We start from the raw sequence: 19,448 nt of genomic DNA on the forward strand, positions 1-19,448 counted from the left end.
TCCTAAATTCTTAAATGAACTTCCTCTGAAATTTGTTTCTTTTTTTCTTCATTAATGTTAATTCGTAGTGTAGCAGTCAAAGATCCCGTTGAAATAATCAAAATACATGTTCATCGTCACATTACGTTTAACGTCATTGCGTCATTTTACATGTACCCATGTTGTCTATATCTTATTCGTAAAAATAAATTAATTCGACCGGTTAAGTTCAGATATTTATCATCAATTATGTCTTTAAGTTATTATTCCTATATTTTATTATTATTATTTTTATACTTTGGTACCTTCTTCACAAAATAATTTGTAGTTATTTATAATTTTCTCTAGAACTGTTTTTATGAAGAAAAAACCCCGCACACATACTGCATGCCGTAACGTTCAAGTCCTTGCGTCATTTTACGTACCCGTGACATATAATGTTGACATCATTTTTTTCTAAATACTTATTCGCAATGCTTGTATATTTGGCATCAAATTGTTTGGGAGAAAAAGCACATTTCTAACTGCGATTCATTTTTGTGAATTTTCTGCGCGACTTTTTAAAAGAAGTGTCTAAGTTACTTTCTCTTTCATTGCTTATGTAGTTAAATGTGTTTTTAATGAAAGTGTGACATTTCATGTTGACATTCTAAAATGTTTCTATTAAGAAAATTTGCGGACACATTTGCTTCTTTTTAATGGCTATACAACCTATGAAAATGCATATTCTAAAATGATTTCTATTATTATGAAATAAAGCCAACATTTTTTTTAATGGGCATGATACTTGTGATCGCCATGCTACGCATAACGTTCGACTTTGAAATGTATCTCTTGTGACACGTGTCTTGAATAAACTCCAGCATTACGAATTTTTTTTTATCATTGAAAATTAAATTATTATAAAATATATATTACGAAAATTTTACACAGAAACAATTTCTCTTTATTAAAAAAGTCATATATTTAAAAAAAAAACTTCAATAGATCATTGCAAGTTCCTGAATCACAATTTATATTTTGGCAATTAACTCATCTTGCCCTGGCCATTTTCGAGGATTTTTTACGCATCTACAACTCCATTCTGGGAATTCTTTGATCCGGCGTCGATTCCTGGCATTGATTTCGTCAAAAACGTTATGACGTATATCTGTTTCATTATCAAAATAGTTAGTCCACCAAACATTTCCCTCCAAAAATGAAAGTTCACCGAGATAATGTAGTTTATTTGAGATATGTACCCAAAAAGTGTTACCTATCTACATGCCATTTCTAGAAAAATTTTCAGGTTTTAACGCCGATTTATTAAATATAAAAAAAGTTCCTACATTTTATTACATGTTTTGTTGAAGTCCGTATACTTTCGAACAGATCGGTATATAAAATTACATATGTCCAAATTTTTGTTTTTAAAAATACTCAAATACTGTGCGCGCACCCTGAAAGGACATTTTAACACCAACACCGTGCGCGACGTTAGAACAGTTTATAACGAAACTAAGATAGCAAGCAGTATATTGTGATTTTGCAAATCAGGATGAGAAAATTCGGGATCAGGTGATTGAAAAATGCAGGTCTCATAAAATCAGAGCTAAGTTGTTAGAGAGAGAAAAAGACTTAACACTGGAACAGTTGAGGACAGTAGCTGCGACATTTGAAATGACAGAGGCACACTGGCAAGACATATGGATACCGAATTAGTGGCATCAATAAAGAACAGAAAGTATGGAAATAAGTGTTTTCGTTGTGGACGAGAAGGACACTTCGCCAGAGATCCATCATGTCCGGCAAAAGATAAGGAATGCAGGAAATTTGGGAATGTGGGACACTTCATGAGTTGCTGCTTAACGAAGCCAAAACAAGGAAAACGTATGGCACAGAAATCTCAAAGAGGAGGACAGATTCATACAGTAGAGTCGGAATCTGATTCATATGTGTTTGCATTTATTCTGAAGACATCGGACAAGTCGTCAGACAAAGTTACGGTCAGTCTTGGAGGACATCCAGTGGAATTCGTTATTGATGGTGGTGCATCAGCCAATATTATAGACAAAGAACTGTGGAACGCTCTCAAGAAGAAACGCCTAAAATGTTATTCTGAAAAGTGTGAGACGAAACTCTATGTATATAGTTCTACAGAACCACTGAAATTGTTAGGAAAATTTCGAACACATACCTTGATCGAGGAAACAGGCAACGGTAGTGAAGAAAAATTCTATGTGTTGAATGGAAAAGGGCCAGCACTGCTAGGCAAAGATACCGCTATGAATCTAGGAGTTCTTAAACTTGGTGTCAACATTGTACAATCATTTGACATTGTTAGTGAACACCCAGAGTGTTTTCAAGGAATAGGAAAGCTGAAAAACTTTAAGTTAAAGCTGCATATTGATCAGGATGTAAAACCTGTTGCGCAAGCTATGTGCAGGATTCCATACAGTTTGAGAGAAAACGTTGGAGAGCAACTTAATGACCTTGAATCTCAGGATATCATTGAGAAAGTGAATGCTCCTACACCTTGGGTCAGTCCAGTCATTATTGTACCGAAATCCAATGGTGACATCAGATTGTGTGTCGACATGAGACAAGCCAATGCTGCGATTATTCGTGAAATTCTATTCCGACTGTGGACGAAATACTCTGTACAATGTGAATGGTAGTGAAGTGTTTAGCAAGTTGGACCTTAGAAGTGGATACCATCAGACTGAGTTGGAGGAATCTTCAAGGGAGATCACTACATTTGTAACATACAAAGGCCTGTATAGATATAAAAGACTGATGTTTGGTATTTCATCAGCACCAGAAAAATATCAGCAAGTGATTTCACAAGTATTTCATGATTGTGAGGGAGTACAAAACATTTCAGATGATATTGTGATCCATGGGCGTGACAAAGCAGAACATGATAAACGACTTTGTTTAGCATGGCAGAGAATTAAAAAAAAAAAGGATACACGCTGAACCAAGCAAAGTGTGAATTTAGCATGAACAAAATAACATTCATGGGTTATGTGATGTCTACGAATGGTATTGGGCCAACAAGTGACAGGATCAAGTCATTACTGGATACAAAAGAGCCAACAAGTGGATCTGAAGTGAAAAGTTTCCTTGGACTAGTAAACTTTAGTGCACGATATAAACCAAACCTAGCGACTGTGTCAGAACCGCTGAGGAGATTTACAAAGAAAAATGTGATCTTCGTATGGGGACGTGAACAGAAGAAGAGTTTTGATACGTTGAAACGTTGTTTGTCAAATGTGGAAACTTTAGTAGGACACTACAGGTTAGATGCAGAAAAAACACAGTTAGTGACAGATGCTAGCAATGTGGGCCTTGGAACAGTCTTACTTCAAGTTCACAAAGGTGAAACGAGAGTCATCTGTTATGCATATGTTATCTGTTATTGTTGTGGCAGAACGCAATTATTCGACAACAGAGAAAGAAGCTCTGGCAGTTGTGTGGGCATGTGAGAAGTTCCATATTTATTTGTATGGTGTAGAGTTTGAGCTGATTACAGGTCACAAGTCATTAGAAGTTCTTTATGGAAAAAAATCTCGACCAAATGCACGAATTGAACGCTGGTTGTTGAAACTTATGGCATACAATTTCAACGTGCGTTACTTACCTGGACATCAGAATTTTGCAGATGCATTGTCACGTTTGGTGGAAAACAAACCTGCGGAAAACAGTAACTCTGTGGAGACTGAACAATATGTGAAATTTATAGCGAGGGAAGCTACGCCTCATGCATTGTCTACTCTAGAAGTAGAAGAAGTTTCAAAGAGAGATGAAGAACTTGTCAGAATTCGTAGATACATTAAAAAAGGGGAAGGGAAATTTCTTGTGTTGAATATTTTCCATTCAGAGATGAATTTTGCTCTATTGGATACCTTGTGATACGTGGATCTAGGATTGTGATTCCGAGAAGTTTGAGAAAACAGTGTGTTCAGTTAGCACACCAGGGGCACTTGGGCATTGTTGGAACAAAACAACTTAGAACGAAAGTTTGGTGACATGGTATGAACAAAGAAGTGGAAAAATATGTGAAATCATGTCATGGATGTCAGATTACTAGTGCATATCCAAAACCGGAGCCAATCAGTCCAACACCTTTACTGATTGGACCGTGGCAAGAATTGGCAATTGACTTACTGGGACCATTAACATCAGGACAATATGTGTTAGTTGTAGTTGATTACTTCAGCCGTTATTATGAAATTGAAATCACCAAAGACATTACAAGTGAGAAAATCATTGATGCTCTAGATGGAATGTTTTGTAGACACGGAATTCCATATCAGATAAGATCTGATAATGAACCACAATTCAGGTCTAAGTTATTTGAGGATTATTTGACAGATAACTGTATCAAGCACAGAGCAATTACACCATTACATCCGGCTGCAAACGGGGAGGTTGAACGTCAAAACCGGTTATTGATGAAAAGGATTCGAATTGCACAAGCAGAATCTAAGGATTTGAAGAAAGAAATCCGGAAATACTTGTTTGCATATCCAACAACTCCACACAGTACAACTGGGGTGTCACCTGCAGAATTGATGTTCCGCCGTAAACTGGGAACAAAATTACCGCAAGTAGAGAATCTACAAGAAATTGTGTTTGATAAAGAAATGCGAGATAAGGATGTGTATTCAAAGTACAGAAACAAGCTGTATGTTGATGAGAAACGTGGTGCAGTGGATTGCGACTTAGAGCCTGGAGATTCAGTCATTTTGAAGAAAGAAGTCAAAGACAAAATGGGCACTCCGTACCATGCAGAGCCATATACTTTGGTACAGAAAACTGGAAACAGCTGTGTTGTTGAATCACCAGAAGGACTCACATTGAAGAGGAATAGAGAGTTTGTGAAAAAGTAACAAGAACCGGGAACTTCCGAAAGTGATGTGTCCGATATTCCAGAGACTTACAGTGAACCGATCATTGTATCCGCTGATACAGGTGATGAAGGACAGCCTTCTGTGAGGGAACCTATCGCAAGAAAACCAACAGAGCCAGTCTTGAGAAGGTCAACCCGTGTAAAGACAGTTCCGCAACATTTTAAGGACTTTAAAATGTGAGCCGTGTCCGTGTGTTTCCGTGTAAAATTATTTGTATCATGGACTGTGAAGTGTGACTGTCTTTGTAAATTTTGTAAATTTTGTAAACTATTTATAATGGACTGTGAACTGTGACTCATTACTAAATGTAAAAAAAAAATTGTGAATGTTTTTCAGAAATATTGGACAGTAATCTTATAGTATGTAATATATAGTATGTGAGTAAGAGTGATGGTTCTTTGTGTGTATGGTTTGATAGTATCATCCGGGGATTAAGCACGGAAAAATAGCCATGCTGATGATTTGTGCGTGCGTGAGAGCATGAAGTGGATTTGTATACATGTGTCATGAATAAACCTATTCCTGAACTGATATAATTCGTTATATTCTTCAAACAGGTTTAGAAACTGAAATACAAATGCCATTAAGTTTATTCGGTTCACTTTACTAAATACATCGGCTTACTTAAAGGAAAATTTCTACTTAAAATTTCAACTGAATCCAATGTTCCTAAATATTACTTGTTTCCTCATTTTACGAAATTGATTCCTGCCAGTGTCATCCTTTTAGGTTCCTCGGTCCGCCACATGCTGTAAATACAACTATTAGATATTGCCATCGTCTGAACAATCTACAGGATTGGGGCTTGATGTTTTCTTTGTACACAGATGTCTCTGTGATTGCATGAGGTGTATACTTTCGATTTGTTTGCCTTTCCCATTTGTTAACTCTGGCTTCGTTTCCTTTATTTTTTGTTTTGTGTTTGTTATTCCAATATTTTTAAAACTTGAATAAAAATGATAAGTATATAAAGTACTTTAGTTTTGATATGCTTTTTCTTTACCTATCCATCTGCTCTGCATGGCTAAGGTCTAAGACATTAATCCCTGACCCTTGGCAATTTCACAAGTTTGGTAGAAGCCTTCATTGATATTGTAACCATGCACATAGTTGTTCTCAATTATATATTGTAGTTATACCCCCGTTTCGAAGGAAAAGGTAGTATACTGTTTTACTCTTGTGTTTTTATTTGTCGTGTGTCTGTTTGTCTGTCCGTAACAAATTTTCGTCGAAGATTTCTAAGCAACTTTTATCGCAGATGCTCGAAATTTTAACACAGAGAATGCCATAGAGTAGGATTCATTTTTTAACTAATCAGACGTCAACTTCCTATTACATGACGACTTTGATATAATATCACATATGCTTCAAATTTCAACACACTTTTTATTAAGGTATTAGGTATACACTATTGTGGGATGCTTTTTCGGACCAATCAGACGTCAACTTCTTGTTAAAACACGACTTTGTTTAATTTTTGTCTAAATGTAATTTTCGAACAAGTTTTCGTCACTGATTTCTCTGCGACTGCTTATCGCAGATGCTTGGAATTTTAAAACATTCTTGGTTAAGGCATGGGATATGAATGGATTCATTTTTTAACAACACAATTGTTTTTCTTTCACAAAATTGTAACAGATCAGCGTAATGAATAAGAGTTAGAGTTACGAATCTGAAAGTCAGGAGTTAGATTCCCATTTGGTCTTTTATAACTTTTATGTTTCCAGATATTTTTAAAACAAATATTTTAATGAAATATTGTAAAATTTAAAAAATGCCTAGCCGGTGAAAGTGTGTTTATTATAATGTATTTTTTTTATCAACATTAATATCGACAGTTGTCCATTACAATACATTTTCACTATATGGTCATATTGGCCCCCACCTTAGAGCCTAAAACCCCTGGCCCCTCCCCTGCGAGATGATCATGAACAATTCATGATTTTCCCTTGAATGATTCATGAATTATATTCATGAAATGTTCATGAACAGTTCATGAGGATCCCATGAACTTATTATTGGACATTTTAAAGTCATGAATTTTTGTTCATGAAAAAATGTTGATGAATATTCATCAATATAATTTTTCATGAATAATTCATGAACAGTTATATTCATGAAGCTTCATCATTTGATGAATGTCCAATAATAAGTTCATCGGATCTTCATGAACTGTTCATGAATAAGTTTAATGAATCTTCATGAACTGTTCATGAATATCATTATGAATTTTATTCATGAATAATTCATAAATAAAATTCATGAACTATTAATGAAAATTCTTACCTTCTACATTTTGTATATAAAAAGGTAAAATCTCCTAAAAATCAAATATAACATACTTTATTATAATAAATTGAAGAATTAATGAGACAATATCTTAAGTATCACATAATTCTTATGTACTGACTATCACTTTAAATAATCAGCAAGTTTGATAAAGTTGTTTTAAAAAACAACAGGTAATGATATCAATTCTAACCCATTAGCTTTAAAGGAATGTTACAATATTAGAATTGACAAACCAATATGCAATGATTTATAATATAAGCGACATTAAAATATGATTACTAGTTGATAACTATCAATATGTTCTTTATGAAATCTTCCTTTGTTGCATCTTCCTTGCCTCTGCTCATGTTGGTTTCACTTGTATTCCATATAAGGCCAGCATTTTTTTATTTTTAGGTTTACAGACAACAAAATAATAAAGTTCCGTAGGAGGAGGAAATAAAAAAAAAATAAAAATCTCTTTTGACCTAAAATTGTTTTTACTTTTAAGTTTACGAACCACAAAATTGTAAAGTTCTGTAGGAGGAAAAAAAACTTTTATGACATCATCTTTATTGTAATATTAATATAATGAATGACAACTTCATGATAGTGGTGTGTAACTGCATCAAGTGTAGCATGTGAAAAGTATGTCATCTGTGTAAAATATCTCTGAAATAGTACAATAGAATACCGGGTATTAGACATACAGCTTTGATATTACATGTACATTTAGCAATGTCAGGGATGTGCAATTACAAAATTTGGCCACAAAGTTACTAGCCCAAGATTCAAAGTTACTAGTCAGACTATTGTCGGACATGTCAACATTTCATTTAAAAAACAAACCTAAATTTTATGTACATAAAGTAATAAGTTAAAGTAATAATGTTTTCTCCTGTATGATACTAGTTTTTAATTATTAATATACAAAATATTTATTACTTTCATGTTTCCTGCAGTTAAAAAATATTCAACTTTATTGATCTCTCACATTTTATTTACAAAATTGGTTTGGGTGTTTATATGTGAGAAAACTCAAACATAACATTGTGGAAGTGAACAGACTCTATAAAATCACTGCAACTATATGTGTGCAACTATTTTATCCTGTTGAATTTCCATGTACAAAGTACAACTATGCAATTAATTGTTTAATGGTAAATTTTAATTGAAAATAACGGAAAATGCACAAACAATAATATGATTTTTTTTAAATTCACTAGGCAGGTCACTTTAAAATGTGTTCATGAGAATAGTTACTGCAGAAATTTATAATATCTCTAATACATCTCTCTCTCTCTCTCTTCTCTCTCTCTCTCTCTCTCTCTCTCTCTCTCTCTCTCTCTCTGTAAAATACATTTTTAAAAAAGCCAATGAATACATATGCCAATTCAACACAAAAAGAAAGGGAATCATTTTACAGTGATGTACTCTAAAACAGCTGCACAGGTAACTATCGAAGCCATGTTCAGTGAGGTGTGACTATCTCGTCTAGCCACTGGTCAACACTGTCGGTAAAACTTCAAAGTATGAAACTTACAGCAGAGTGTTTGTAGAAGCTTCTCTGAAGAATGTAGCACGAGAAAAAGATGCGTAAGAAATTTTTAAGCTATCATGACACAAAAAGAGCAGATTTTATGCCTCTGTGATAACAATGACGATACACTTTTACTACTAGGAAAAATTTGCTGTCGGGGAGAAAAAAAAGATCTTTTTTTGTAATTTTATTTTTTTTTCTAAAAATTCAGAAAACCGAGCGGCGGGTTTGTAAACCTAAAAATAAAAAAATGCTGGCCTTATTGCAATGTGCATTTACTGCATGGTAGGTAAAATGCTCCATCCTTTAAATGATTATTTTCTACAAACCCAGAGTGTCTTGGTGACAATACTTCTTGGTGGCAATTCTTCAGGCTTCACATATAGCCCCTTCGGTGACAGAAGAGTTGTACCTCTGTACTGTACAAAAATAATATGATAAATTGCAGTATAATTATGACATGTCGTTTAAAACATTTGGAACATCAACTAATCATTCAATCATCTCATTTAATTCTTATTTCAAATATTTTTATCAAATGATAATGCTGAAATTGCACTAGAGCTTAAGAATGAGAGTGCCTACCCTAGAAAAAGTGATATCGCAGAAAAATAAAACAACTCAAGATGAAACAAGATGAAAAATTCAGGAGAAAACATAAATAGGCATTATGCCTGCTGTTCAATCCATTACAATGTATCTATATATTCGAATAAAATACTTCTTTAACTTATTACGATGAAACTATAACTGTTTTCAAATTTGTAAATGATACTGGCCATTCTATTAGAAATTTTCAATTATTTGCAATAGCATTTATTTATTACTTACTGAAATTTATGTTCAATTATCACTTTCTTTAGAGCTGTCCAATATTCTGGTTTCACTGCATAATTCTAGAGTAAAAAAAATTTGTATTAACTAAAATGACATCAGCATATAACTTTACCCTGTAATTGCACCGATTTAGGTATATCAAATGTGTAATTTATTATCAATTATGTAGTTAAAACTTATAAGTTAGTCAAAAAAGAATTTCACTACAAATTAAAAACCGCCATTTTGAAATGTTTGAAAAAATGAACAAAACTTAATCTTACGTTTTGACTCCCTCATAAAAGTTATTTCAATATACATGTATACATACTATATTACCTTTAATACCATTACTTTGAACTACATATGCTGCATTATCTTCTTGCATGTTCCATGCTTAATTAATCCATTGCTCATGTTGAAGATCCGTCTGCTTTCATTCAAAACGCGTAATCACTGGGCGGAAGTGACGTAGCCTAATAGAATCAAAACAACTCGCTGACTGTGTATTCTGAGACTCTTTCATTTAGTTAAATAATTTTTTTAACATATGTTAATAATAATCAAAAAATATCTTTAAATGAAACTAATTATAAAATGCTTAAGTTTTCATTATTATATTTTCAGAGATTGAAGAAACGTACGATTTAATATCGTTCGGTTTACACAAGTCTTGTCTGTTAAACTTCAACCCCCTTCGTTTTTGAACCCTCAAGGTTTTGGAACTTAAAAAATAATTTACACTCAATTAAATATTCTTTCATACTATATTTCTATAAATGTTTTAAATTAATATTTTCATTATTGCTTATCATTAAGTTAATTGACAAATTGAAGTTCAGTGTGTTTTTGTAACGGAGGCGAATCGACATGACACCTCATAAACAATGGCGGACTCTTCGAAACTCGGAGTGTAAAAAAAAACGGTAGTTGTCTGAGTTTAAACAGCTAATCATAAATGAATTGTTGGAAGTTCTCAACGAAATATTTACATAACGGATTTGAAACTTCTTAGAATGAATCGCTTTCAAATGTGTGCAACAGTAATGCCTTTTACAAAGAAACCGCAAAGGTTCTAAACTCGACGGGGTCCAAATTTCAACCGAATGTGCTCGGAACATTTTCTCTGTCGTTCTCCCAGGAACAGACGCACTTCGTCTTGTGTGTATTTATGCTTCTATGATAGACTGACAACCTACAACGTCTTTAATAAACTTGATATACAATGTACTTCAAACAAGTTAGAATTCAACGTATACTAAATCTTTTTTCCAAAGAAATATGCAAAGTTTTAATTTATTTCACTTTTTCAGCTTAGTTTACAAGATTTTTAGCAACATAAAATTGCCATAATGTATCATCTGCAAAGACTGATTATTCACTAATAAATTATGTCATTTTTAAAAAAAAAAAATAAATTGAACAATGAAGAAATTAAGCGTCAAATTTAGGATCTAGTAATGACCATTTGATCATGATGTCTGAGACCTTCGCTGTTGTCAATGAATTTACATGTTTCTTAGAATTGAATAAATAAAGTTACTATAATATATCACATTTTTCTTTTTCAAAATTAAAGATGCCACATTTATATAGGTGTTTGCATGAATATTCATGAATGTTCATGAAGACTGTGTTTTAATATTAATATTTCAAGATGTATAATTTTTTTTTAAAAAGATAGTGTTCTGAATATTAGAGTACTATGTTATTTATAAAAGTATTTGAAATTAATTATATATTTCGTAAATTAGAACTTCATGAAAATTCATGAATGTTCAATACCTAGAACTATTGAATACCAGGTCAATTTCTTGTATTCTTGTATATTCATAATTTGTTCATGAATTACATTTTAAGAATATATTCATGAATAAAATTCATGAACCACCTTTATGAACCAGTTATGAACCAGTCATGAATACATCATGAAACTTCATGAACGGTTCATTAAAGTTCTTAAAATCATGAATTTCATCTCGCAGGGGCGGGACCCTAAATTTCACTATTTTGGTAGAGGTATAACTACTCATCACAAACATGTGCTTAGTTTCTCTGCTGAGAGGTCATTACTTAGTAAATTTTAAATTTGCTCCAAGTTTAATTATTTTTTACTAAATATGTGTGGCCTCTGGAGGGGATAGAGGCAAAGATTTTCACAATTTATGATATCCTTCCCCTGTAATATGCTACACAGAAATTTTGGGAAAGATAATCCTGGTAATTTCAGAGAAGGTAAAATGTTGATTAAATGATTTTAAAGATGATAAAATTTAGATTTATACAACTTTTAAACAAAATTATATAACTCTCATTTTTCTCTAAAATAAAAATGATTGAACTTATAGCGGTATTAATTGCTTCAGCTTTGCATGAGGCATTGATTTTTATCTTCATTCATTAGAATCTATTCATTATAAAAAGTAACATTTCCTTGCATCGAATATCAGATTGTACAGACAAACATTTACTTACCCACACACTCGTCTCCACTTATTCTATAATTGGCACAGCATTCAAGATCTTCACTACAACGATACCAAACACACTGAGATACACAAAATATACTTGCAATAGTTGAATCTTAAGTGTTCTTGAATATTTTAGTAAGTATCAAACAACATGAAATAAATTCTTGTCTATAAACTCTTACCCATCCTTACTGCAAATTCCTGAACCGCTTGTTGAATAAACTAGTGACATTTTCACAACAAAAGTTAGTCCAACCATAACAACTGCAGAAACAGCTGGCGCCATTGTCTATCGTGGATAGCAGTTTATAGAATCATCCTTATGTTTTCGTGTTTTCTTCCGGGAAAGTTCTCGACTAGTTTTATTTATGTTGCCAATGTTACCACTTAGTTTTACAGGTTTCTCAATTTTGTTGGCTTAATATAACAAAATCTACATTGTTTTGTTACATTCAAAAACATTTTAAATCGAAATAATCATAAACGTGCACTGATTTTGGAATATGCATACCTAAGGCGGATAATATGCTTATATAAGGATGGATAAGATAATAAAGAATAAACATATCAATTGTTACTGTTTTTTTTCAAAAATTAAAAATATCGACTTATCTTACCATTCTTGTAATTTGTTCTAAATGGTGTATATCCAAGATAACATCCATTTGAAAGCCAAAATAGGTTCATTACTTGGAATATACTGATTTGAACTTAAGGTGGCTCACTACACCGTGAAATATTTTATCAAATCAGCAGAAAATTACTTTATAATGATAAATATCATAATGGATAAGAAGTATTTAAGTCTAATAGGCAAAAAAAATGTGCAATTTTGGATGAAAAATTACATTTTCAAAAATTTAATTCAGTTAACATGAACAAAAGCTCCAGGCGAATTCGAACTCATGATCTGCGGTTCAGAAGCCCAATACTTAACCACTGATCTACGACGATATACAACCCCATCGAACGATATAAACAGTTTAACAAAACATTTAAATCGCTATCTTATGACGCAGTGTCTCAAAAAGTATAAGTGTGGATGTAGTGAGGTACCTTAAAATATATTGATTTGAACTGGTGTATGATAACCAAAATCTTTTAATAATGTCATATTTACTTTAATGCATTTTATATAATTAACTGGGCCTGTGTTCTATATTTTGTAACTTTCCAATGGAAATTAAGTCAACTTTATTTAACAAAAACTTGGATTGATCATCCACTATTTTCTGCTTTTCCATAGGTAGCAGTACGTTCAACACAGATGACAGTTTACGTCCATGGGCATCTTTTTTCTGTTCCCCCAAGAGAGGTGTTGGTCGATCTGTCGTTTCACTGTACGTATCTGTTGGTTGACATTTTGTTTTTATACTTATTACATAATTAAAAAGTTCTCTTTCTTGAAAATAATGTATTTCCTTTTTTTTTTTGGTTTATAAACCTAAAACTATATTATTTGTTTATCGAATGAAGACATGAAAAAAAAAATACTTTTTGAAATAATATCTGTGTACATGTACCAAGGAAATGCCGCTGCTGATGCAATTTAAAGCAAAACACAAATAAGATATAGGTGGATCTTTGGAATAAAAAGGGTATTTGTTGAAAATTGTTTTATATCGATCCTGCCTGATGTATTTATATTCACCCCAAAAAATCAATCTCTTATTTTACTTCTGTGAAGAATATTTCAAATGTATAAATTTTAATTTAAAAAGATATGAATTTTATACTAGTTATTATAATTTCTTGATAATATTGGTTTAAATAACATTATTTACCATAGTTGATGAATTCTCTTAGAAAAAGTATTTAGAGGCTAAAATTGAAGCAAATCATCATAGTCATCCTGTACGAACAATAGGTTGCTATTTAATCCATACAGCAGATTTTTTTTCAGAGAAAATTTAAAATATGCAATAATCAAGTTTCGGCGTCATGCAGATTTATCATTCAACTCGTTTATTGTTGCTTTAAAGTACACTGCTGTTAATTGCTATAACATGTAGGTACCTTTTATTAGTTGTTTATTGAAATTAAAAAATATACCACTTTAACGAGTTCATAATAATCCGGAGCACAATTCTCTTCGGAAAGCAATTCTTGAAAATGCCATATTAGAGGTAATGATGAAGAGGAAATATAATGCATATTTTATTTATCTACGGAAATTAATTCCAAGGAAGTACCTGTTAAAAATACACAAACCAAAAATCGATTATAAACTTTCAATGTAACCCTTTTTCCTTGTAATACAATTAAATTCCATCGGGTCTGTCCATTACAAAATCAGTACGTGATGCTCATTAATGATTTTAATTAAAAATCAAAATTATTTTATCGATTTTTTTTGCAATTACGTGTATTATTACCCTTTGTCAAAAAAGCAATTTCTTTTGTACGTTCACACCATAATAAACAATAAACACCAGCGACGAGTTCGTACTCTTTTGAAGAAACCTGAAGTACCATTAATGTTATGTACTGTAAAACTACATTTTATTTTGAAAAAAAAAAATAGTAGAATGTACAGTAAGGGTCTTACAAGCAGTGAGGCTATTCAAATTTCGGTGGCAAGGGACATTTTTCTGATGCGTGAAATTTTGGAAAATTCATAGTCTACACATGAGCCTAACTTCTGTATAACCACCTCAAGGACTTGAAGAATGATATTAAGAAGAGAAATTCACAAAAAAGACCACCCATATCTTTTTCTGGTCACATAAAACGTCTAATGTACCATCTTGTGTACTGTGAAAATTTTACTCAGTTTGCCCAATTCAGACCCCACCATACCGCTCTCCCTGCAGAGAGATGACCCCTGATACAGGGTACAATCTGTTGTCTAACATGTCTCCTCCCTGCCAGGCTGACGTGCCCCCATCCATGTCATTTTGAAAATATTTAACTTATCGTCTGCTCTACTGTTTTCTCATATGAAAAACTGGCACATAACTGCAACAGCGGCTGTTTAGTATTCGACTTCCAGGCACCCCATTATAACACTGGGAGCTATATGCTTTATATTAAAATTCAGAACTGACTTCCTTCTAACATAAAATTACCATCTACAATCAGGGGCCCGTTTCACTAAAAGGCGTACGCCCGGCGTAACCTTACGCCTGTCGTTAGTCCGGACTTAAGTCAAATATTTGGACAATGGTCCGCTTTAATTTAATAAAGGCGTAACTTTGCGCCCGCCTTAAGTTAAGACAAGTTGCTGTCCTTCCAGAAAGGACTACAATACGTGGACCATTTGCATGTGTTTCCAACGAAAACGTGAAAGCCTTAAGATTATCAGAGATTCCACCGACTCTAGCCCTCTGCTTTTAACCACTAAATTTGTACGTTGTATCACGTATACATGTATGTATAGCCCTGACTTTTTATCGCAGATTTAAAGGATTCGTACTTCTAAAATAATGATTAATCTATGAATGAGGTTTGCATTTATAGTATCAGGCATTCGGTGAATTCTACTATTTGCGCGCACATTACGATTCGCACTACTTTGTTAACTATGCAGTGACAGCTTTGTGTAAATTACAAAAAATTCATATTCTGATGCATTTTACTTGAGATTCAACTTTTATACAGTGACATAATTATTCAATCATGCTTAAATGCTTAAAAATCGGGATCGGGAAGTTCTCTAGCCTTGCCTACTATAAAAGTAAAGTCAAGTTACACGTGTATTCGGAAAACAGCAAAACATTGCAAATTATGATATCTGATGCATGTTGTAGTTTCGGCATAACATTAACTTATTTCATAATACTGATAGTTCATATCACATGCCAATCATTTCTTTAAAAGGAATTCTTTGTTTCTCCACTGTTTACCGACAACTTTACAATTACAGCGCCTTTAAACTTATGTGTGCATATGGCACGAATCCCGATCCCGATTCAAATAACGTGTGCTAGCCTGGTTCCCTGAGCTACCCATAATGCACAGGAACCAGGCTAGCTCATGCGCAGGCTGAATTTTCCCCATAGCATCCGGTTTAACCTCGTTTATATATTTTCTGCGTGGACCTCAGGGTCCACGCAACAATAATCTACGCCTAGCCAAGGTTAGTCATAACTTATGGCGTGAACAGGAATTGACTGCTAACTCTGTTGCTGAGAATATCGGTGCTGACCGTAATGTTAAATTGTACAATTTGGCATGTAAATTTTATTAATTTCATATGAAATTAAGAAAATGAAGAGTTTTGATAGATGGTAACAATTCTCGAATAGAAACTTTCCTACCATGTTTTATGGACATTCTTTATTTTTGCACTTGCCGTTTACATTTTAAAATGCCATATTTAGACAATCGATATATAGTTTTCATTTGATTACTGTTATTCAATAATTTGATTTACGTTTCATATTTTTTAGTAAGTTCGGCAATAAATAGTGCAGAAAATATACATACATGATGCACATGTAGTACAACGGTATATTTGTATAAGAAATGTCTAGCATTGCAAGCATTTCATCCCCCCCCCCCCCCCCCACTTCCACGCAAAATATGTGTGAGCGTGATATTTTGAAATTTAAACTCACTAAGTAAATTATTGACTTTTACTTTTCTCTTCTTTTTTTATTTATTTTTTGGTGAGTAAAAGGTGTTAGCTTAGAAAGTTAAATCACAAAAGTATTTTCAGTATTGTTAAAATGTACCAAAATATGATGAAAGCTCTAACTATGTTTTAGAGTCGTCAAAAGTCCCTATTTTTTTTTAAATATTAGAGAATGTGTTAATCATACAACTGATGCAATCACTGACTCCAGATTAAATAGATTTTATTTCGTAGATTACATATACCTACTCTTTATTAACTTCAAAGTTATATGAAACCTCGTTCAATATAATAAATAGACATGCAAGTGTACTTGGGTAGTTTATGTTGAGCCCACCATACGTCTGACACATACATCTGTACCTTGGATCTGATAACTTTGGTGAAACATTTACAAATAAACGTGCATGCAACCTTTCACTTAAATAAATCGGAAATAAATAAACTTCGGAAACAAATTGTGGGGAAAAAAATCATCAATTATTTCTTAGGTCATTTTTGCTCCCCATTTTACATTGACACAAATCTTAATATGAAAGTACTAAATATATTTATTTTATTCCGAGCCTCTTCGATTTTTTTTTCGGAAGTATTAAAATATTAAAATTTCTTTATTTTCTATTTTTAAACAATTTCACTGATTTTTTTTTCCATTATATAGCAGGAGTAAACCAGAAAATTTAATAAAAACATATTCGTACTCGGGCGATAATTGACGCATGATAAAAAGAAAAATTCCAAGGGTGTTCAAAGCATGGTTAAATCACCGTAGATATCGATAACAAAATAGGTCTGTTGAGTTAATAATTTTTAATTAACATATCCCCTATGCTTCATCAAATATATCTTTCAAATAAAACATTTCAGCAAGTTTTGCTGTACTGTTCTCTCTCTGTCTCCTCTCTCTTTCTCTCTCTCACGCAAGCAAAATTGCCAAGTTTTTATCTATCTAAAGAATATATATATATATATATATATATATATATATATATATATATATATATATATATATATATATATATATATATATATATATATATATATATATATATATTTCAACTGTTTATCATCTGTCTGCGCATGTGCATACGCATGTTGTCAAGGACGTAAGTCTGGCGTCCGATACTAGTGTTTACGGCCAAGCGTACACCTCTTAGTGAAACGCAGTTTACGCCGGACTAAATTTTGGCGTACGCCCTGAGGCCTAACTTAAGTTTCGTCGTATCTTACGCCTTTTAGTAAAAACGGGCCCCTGCTGACTAATTTCAAAATCCATAGTACATACCGAGGCGGATCTAGGATTTGAAGTTACAAGGGGTGCTAGTTATAAACAGGGGGCCTGGAGCTTGTGTACGTTAGATATTTTGTAGGGTATAAATGAAGTCTTCAAAGGTGGACTGTTTGACGTGAATTTCTGCACATGAAATCTTATACTTCAAAAGTCATAAAAAATGTCTGGTTCATAGATTTGTAGTAATCCCACCAAAAACCTTTGCTTTGCACACATAATAAAAAAAAATCATTTTATTTTTAGGTCACCTGAGTAAACTCCTATTGGTGACCTATTGCTATCCGTTTTCGTCCGTCGTCGTGCGACGTGCGTTAACAATTTACATTTTTAACTTCTTCTTAAAAACTGCGAGGCTGATTGTTACCATTTTTGGTGTGAGGCATCTCTATGGTAAAAGAAATCTAAATTGTGAAATTCATGGCTCTACCACCCCCGGGGCACCACATGTGGGGCCAAATATGCAAACAGAGCCAAATTTTCAAAAATCTTCTCTACTCCAACACATGTGAGGAAAAAACTGGTTGCATAGTTATGATGTCCATGAAGCCCTCTACCAAAATTGTGAAATTCATGACCTCACGGTCGAGGGTTCAGGCTCTTGGGTGGGGCCAATATGACCATTTAGTAAAAATGTATTAAGTATTAGAAAATCTTCTTCTCTACTCCCCTACATATTTGTTGAATCTAAATGTACGATTATGATGTCCATGAGGCCCTCTAACAAATTTGTGAAATTCATGATCCCTTGGTCAGGGGTTCAGGCTCTAGGGTGGGGCTAATATGGCCATACAGTAAAAATGTATTTAATCTTAGAAAATCTTTTCTTTACTCCCATATATATTTGTTAAAAATTAAATGCATGATTATAATGTCCATTATGCCCTCTACATAAATTGTGAAATTCATGACCCCATGTATCAGGGGTTCAGGCTCTAGGGTGGGGCCACTATTCCCACATATAGTAAAAATGTATTAAATCTTAAAAAATCTTCTTCTTTACTACTATATATATATATATATATATATATATATATATATATATATATATATATATATATATATATATTTGTTAAAAATAAATGCATAATCAAAAATAAATGCATGATTATGATGTCCATGAAGCCATCTACAAAAATTGTGAAATCCATTACTCCTGGGTCAGGTATTCAGGCTCTAGGGTGGGGCCAATATGGCCATATTGTAAAAATGTTTTAAATCTTAAAGAATCTTCTTCTCTACTCCCACACATGTGGGCAAAAAACTGAATAAATGGTTATAATGTCCACTAACTCCTCTACTTAAATTGTGAAATTCATGGCCCCTGGGTCAGGGGTTCAGGACATGAGATGGGGGAGGGGGGGGGGGGGGCAATATAGTGTTAATGCATATAATGTTTAAAAATTTTCTTCTCTATTCTCACACATCTGTATTAAAAACTGACTTATAATTATGTTTACCAGGAAGTCCTCTACTGAAATTTTAATTTTCATGTCCTCTGGAGTATGGGTTTTGACTTTTGGACAGGGCCAAAATGGATGTATAGGTGTTAATGCATATAATGTTAAAAAATTATCTTCTAGTATAATTAATTATTAAATTCATGGTGGTT

General features: G+C 32.9%; 1 protein-coding gene across 1 annotated transcript in view; it reads right to left on the reverse strand.

Moving 5' to 3' along the window:
• LOC128188283 (uncharacterized) overlaps positions 1 to 12,451 on the reverse strand; it is an 82,879-nt gene extending 70,428 nt beyond the window's left edge. Inside the window, exon 1 of the mRNA XM_052859246.1 lies at positions 12,155 to 12,451. Coding sequence (XP_052715206.1) covers positions 12,155 to 12,258 — 104 coding nt within the window. The 5' untranslated portion in view covers positions 12,259 to 12,451. The remainder of the gene's footprint in view (positions 1 to 12,154) is intronic.
• Between the last annotated feature and the right edge of the window lie 6,997 nt (positions 12,452 to 19,448).

This window comes from Crassostrea angulata, chromosome 6 (assembly GCF_025612915.1).
Source record: "Crassostrea angulata isolate pt1a10 chromosome 6, ASM2561291v2, whole genome shotgun sequence".
Lineage (NCBI taxonomy): Eukaryota > Metazoa > Mollusca > Bivalvia > Ostreida > Ostreidae > Magallana > Magallana angulata.